The 5,407-nt window shown below is 32.1% G+C and overlaps 1 protein-coding gene across 1 annotated transcript; it reads left to right on the forward strand.

Annotated features, from left to right (window-relative positions):
- The first annotated feature begins 1,057 nt into the window (after positions 1-1,057).
- Positions 1,058-3,659, forward strand: LOC131656769 (GDSL esterase/lipase At4g10955-like). Its single transcript, XM_058926386.1, has 2 exons — positions 1,058-1,317; positions 2,342-3,659. Exons 1-2 carry the CDS (start codon positions 1,136-1,138, stop codon positions 3,423-3,425), a joined length of 1,266 nt encoding a protein of 421 aa, XP_058782369.1. The 5' UTR covers positions 1,058-1,135; the 3' UTR covers positions 3,426-3,659.
- The last annotated feature ends 1,748 nt before the right edge of the window (positions 3,660-5,407 follow it).

Below are 5,407 nucleotides of genomic sequence, written 5' to 3' on the forward strand. Positions count from 1 at the left end.
TTATTATAACTTATATTTAAAATTTGAATTTAAATTATGAACTTGAGAATTTATTTTTAATATGATATTTTCATAAAGTTTAAGTGCTAGTTATATTTTGTAGAGACTGAATCATCTGATTCGACAAGTTTTATACCTATATAATTTTGTTATAACAACCGGTCTATTCAACTGAGTTATCCGGTTTAACCCGGTTCAGATATGTAGTTCGACCAATGACCCAGTGGTTCCACCAATAAATCAGTGACCCAATATCCTCACCGATTTGATGTCCGGTCTGGTTTTCAAAATATTGGCATGTGAATTACTATGAACCACAAAAATGTACTCCCTCCGGCCTGAATTATAAGCAAATATCTTTTTTAGGTTTATTGAGTAACGAATGTATCTGGTCTACATAAAAGACCAAATACATTAATTATTCAATAAATTTAAAAAGAGAATATTTGCTTATAATAATGGCCAGAGGGAGTACGTGATTAACCAATTATTTTACTTAGAATTCATTAAACAAGTATTCACACCCTTAAATTTGTGTGAAGCTAGTTAATTTAATGCGAAGTTAGTTAATAACACAACCTTATATTATTTGTGTTGTTAAATAAATTTTAAAAATAAATATTTTTTAAAAAAAATAATATTTTCAAAAATAATTAATATTATTTTAATAAATATACTATTCAAATAAATTTTAAAAATAAATATTTTTAAAAAAAATATTATTTTCAAAAATAATTAATATTATTTTAATAAAAATACTATTCAACATATAAATATAATATATAATAAATATTGTATCCGGTGTAAAAATAGTGTAACGATAGCAATCATATTTTTATATATGTTTCAACAATCACCACACAAAATTTTCAAAATAAACATAAATATATATTAATAAAAAACAAAAACGGATGCATTAAAAAGAAATATATAATGTTAAAAAAAACGCTCAGAGAAATAAAAGGGAAATATGACCGTTGTAGATTGCGTATTCAAAAATATGAACAGTTGAAAAATTCATCATTTATTAATTCTGAAAACTAAACATCGTAAAACAACTAATGAAACTAGTTCCAAAAAAGGAAAAAAAAATCTATAACCTTTCAGCTCCTTGTATCTGAAGCTACTCATTAACATGGAAACAACAACCCAGTTGCAGAAACTGAAAGAAGAAGAAAAAGTAGTAGTAGAAGAAGAAAAGCATGTGATTCAAACACCGCAAGAGCATGAAGAAGAAGCTCACCCTTATGCATTTCATGTTTCCGGTCCTCGGAATTTAGTGAATCTTAATTGGAGAGATCTTATTAGTTCTAGTTGGTAAGTTCCCTTTTGCATCTAGTTATTGTGTAACTTACTTTATTTAGGGTGGATCTGATTTTTTTGAGATTTGATTTTGAAGGTGGGAATTTCAGAAAATGGGTTTTCAGATTTGAGCATAAAGGTTCAAACTTTAAGAAATTGGTTTGTTGAGAATTATGAAATTTACGGTTTTTAATTGGAATTTAAGGTTGTTTCTTCTTAGTTTTTTTTTTTAATCTATTTTCACTTTGTTGTCGTTTGGATCCTTTTCAAATTTTTTTAGATTAAAAAGGAAAATTTCAAAAAATGGGTTTTGAGATTTGAGGATAAAGTTGCAAACTTTAAAAAGTGGGTTTGTTTATCATAGATTTAGCTTCATCAATTCATCAACATGATTTGGCTAATCTATTTTGATTCCATATTTATTTGTTGCCTTATTTGTTTTGTATTGGGAAACTAATTTCAGAGATCCTGATTTTCAGCAATACATTTTTTATTCAACAATAAAAACATCAATGTGATTCTTTGATCCATTAATTTCACCAAGTCACTGAAAATCAGATTGATTAAATCAATGAAACTGGTTGACTCAGCTTTCATTTATTAAAGTTTGAATCAATTTTATACACTGTAACTTATTGGTTTGACAGAACAAGTTGATTCAATACCCTTGTTGAGTTGATTGTGGATATGAGTTTTAAAACATCTATACTCGCGTCTATGTCGTGTTGGTGTCAGACACTGATACCAGATGGAATTATTAAACTGATTGTCCGTGTCGTTCAAGTTGGTGTTGGTACACACGTGATAGTGTTGGACATTGATACCTGATGGAATATTGAACTCATTTAGTTTAAGTACACATGTGTGTCGTGTTGGTGTCGGACACTGATACATGCCACAATTCTTACTATTCTAAACTATCAGTGCAACATAGCTTGAACTTCGTACAGTTACTGATAACTTTCTTACTATTCTAAACTATCAGTGCAACATAGCTTGAACTTCGTACAGTTACTGATAACTAATTTATCTCATGCAGGAAGGATTCAAATTACAAGAGAACAGTTATTGCTTGTTTTATCCAGGCGGTATACTTGCTCGAACTCGATAGACAAGAAAATCGACAACCAGAAACTGCTCTAGCACCAAACTGGTGGATTCCCTTCAAGTACAAGCTAACAAAAACACTGATAGACGAAAGAGACGGTTCAATTTTCGGCGCAATACTCGAATGGGACAGATCCGCAGCAATGTCTGATTTAGTATTAATCAGACCAAGTGGTGCACCAAAAGCTGTTTTAGCACTAAGAGGAACATTACTCAAGAGCCTCACAATGCGAAGAGACATCGAAGATGACCTACGGTTCCTCGCTTGGGAAAGCTTAAAAGGTTCCGTAAGATTTAAAGTAGCTTTCGACACACTAAAAGCCGTTTCTGATGCATATGGTAGTAGCAATGTTTGTGTAGCAGGACATTCATTAGGAGCTGGTTTCGCACTTCAAGTCGGGAAATCATTAGCAAAAGACGGTATCTATGTAGAGACACATTTATTCAATCCACCGTCTGTTTCATTAGCTATGAGTCTAAGAAACATTGGTGAAAAAGCCGAGTTAGCTTGGAGGAGAATCAAATCTATGATTCCTTCACGCAACGAAGAAGCTAATAACATCAACAGCAACGAAAACAACATAAACAAGAAGAATTGGATGATGCCGTGGTTAACTAACTTGAAGAACAATGGATTTGGTGTTGGAAAATGGGTTCCTCATCTTTATGTGAACAATAGTGATTATATATGTTGTTCTTATAACGAACCTGATAGATCAAACGAGAAAAATGATGGTGGTGGTGATAGTAATAAAGAGAATGTTGGTCCGAATAATAATGGTTGTCATGTTTCTGCGAAGCTGTTTGTTGTGAATAAGGAAAAGCAGAAGTTTCATGAAGCTCATGGATTGGAACAATGGTGGTCAAATGATTCTTTACAGCTTCAGCAGACTATTCATACTAGTAAACTCATAAGTAGGCAGCTTAAATCTTTGTATACAAATGGTGGTGGTGGTGGTGGTAGTGGAAGTGGTTCTTCTTCTTCTCAAGTTTTGCAGGGAAAGACAAGTAAATAAGGATTTGATCTCTTTGGTTACAAATTGAATTCATTTACATACCAATTTTTTGCTTGTGTTTTTGCTTGTGTAAGTGTTGATATGTTGTTAATTTTTTCTTTCGGTTTTTCTGGTTTATAGTTTTGGACAAGTTGAAGGTTCTTATTATCTTATAATATAGTATACAAGTCATTGTACTGTAATTGCAGTTTTGAAGTCTAAAACAAAGAACAGGATCTGTCTTTTACTTGAAGTATTCTTACAGGCTATGTTATAACCAAAAATTTCAATATGAGCATTTTTCTTCTCCAGCTAATAAAGATTTTATGTAATTTTAAGGATGTGAAAAGAATGTTTAGTATCAATTGATTTGTATAGATGTGATTTACTTTTTTGTTTTAAAGCTTCCTATTATGGTACAAGAGGCAAGCCGAAAATCCCAATATAGGAACCAATTACTTTGGTAACTTCTAATGGAGTCTTTCCAATAAAGATAGAACAGATTTTGGGACTACGCACCATATGCAGGAAGTTTCTTCTGCAGATACACAAGAACAATTTGACGGCACCATATGTTGAGCGGTCGCTAAACGTGCAGAACAAGATTTGAGGCAAAACAAATGTTGGTGTTATGTCTCTGGAATAAAGGCTGAACCAAAATATGAGAAATCTGATGAATATGAAGAATGGGAGGATGAAGAGATGCATCTAAGGCATCTCAATTATACTATGAGGTAATTTCTACTCGTCGAAATGGAGGCTTTGTGATTAGATACTTTGGAAAATTAGAAAGGTTGTTGCAAGAGTATGATGTAGTTGCGAATTGTACCATGGAGTGTACTAAAGATGTTGAGAAATATAATAACACTGTTAATTCTCAATTGGTTTATATATTTTTGGTTGGTTGAGATTCACACTTGGATGGAGTCTGGTTGTATCCTTGCTACAACTCCAGTCATAAGTGTTCTAGTTATTTATGCAATTATTTGGGTTTAGTCAAATAGCCAAGAAGGTATGATTGGTGGTGAATCTTATGAGGATTTTGTCCTTGCAGTCAAGAAGCATCCTAAGAAATGAGTCTGCAATTGTACCCACTGTAATAGGGATAATTATGCCATGGAGACATGTTTTAAACTCCATGGCTAGGAATGTTTAAAAAATCAAAGAACTCAACCGAACTGTCTCTATGGTTAGGAATGATTAAAAAATAAAGACCTGAACCGAATTGCCGAATCGAACCGGATTGAAGTTAGAATAACCAAACCATTATATTTGGTTAATAAATTAAATCATAATGCACAAACAGTTCTAAAATCAAACCGAAGCAGAAATCGAATCGAATTGAAACTAAACCCGAGCTGAACCAAAATTAAAAAAAAAACTTAAAATAAGTTAAATATTTTTTTTAAATTAAAAAATAGCTTAACGATTTGGTTTTAATAAATGGTTTGGTTTAAGAAAAATTGTCTTCTAACTATTTGATACGATTCGAAATTTTAAAACGGCATACCAAATCAATGATTTTGGTTTGGTTCGGTTTTTGGTAAATTAAAACGGTTTGATTCAATTCGAATAAATTTTTCCTATGATTTAATTCGGTTCAGTTTACTTTTCTCACAGACTGTAACATCAACAATCATATCCATAGCTTTATAAATTGGCACCCAAAGGCAAACCCGCTACAAATAATAAGATTGAAAATATTAGACAATTTCTTTATAGACCCCCCATCCTTCTTGGTCACCCGCGGCGAAAATTTCAAAATGCCCCTATATTTTGAGAATGCATCTCCGAAGTTAAAAAAAAGAGTGATTTCGGAAGTGCATCTCCGGAAAAACCTTTTTTTTACTTAAAAAGATTATTTCTGAAGTGCATATCCGAAAACAACATTTCGGAGACGCATTTTCGAAATATCGCGTGTTTTGTTGTTTAAACAAAACAGCCTCCCCCATTTCCATTTTACCTTAAACTTCCAACCTTCCACATTTCTGTAGCATTTGCAA

This window comes from Vicia villosa, linkage group LG3 (assembly GCF_029867415.1).
Source record: "Vicia villosa cultivar HV-30 ecotype Madison, WI linkage group LG3, Vvil1.0, whole genome shotgun sequence".
Lineage (NCBI taxonomy): Eukaryota > Viridiplantae > Streptophyta > Magnoliopsida > Fabales > Fabaceae > Vicia > Vicia villosa.

Bases quoted from the DNA above. Each gene is read 5' to 3' on its own strand.
- LOC131656769 (XM_058926386.1), top strand. From the start codon at position 1,136: ATGGAAACAACAACCCAGTTGCAGAAACTGAAAGAAGAAGAAAAAGTA. The intron at 1,318-2,341 runs GTAAGTTCCCTT...TATCTCATGCAG, and splicing joins GATCTTATTAGTTCTAGTTG to GAAGGATTCAAATTACAAGA.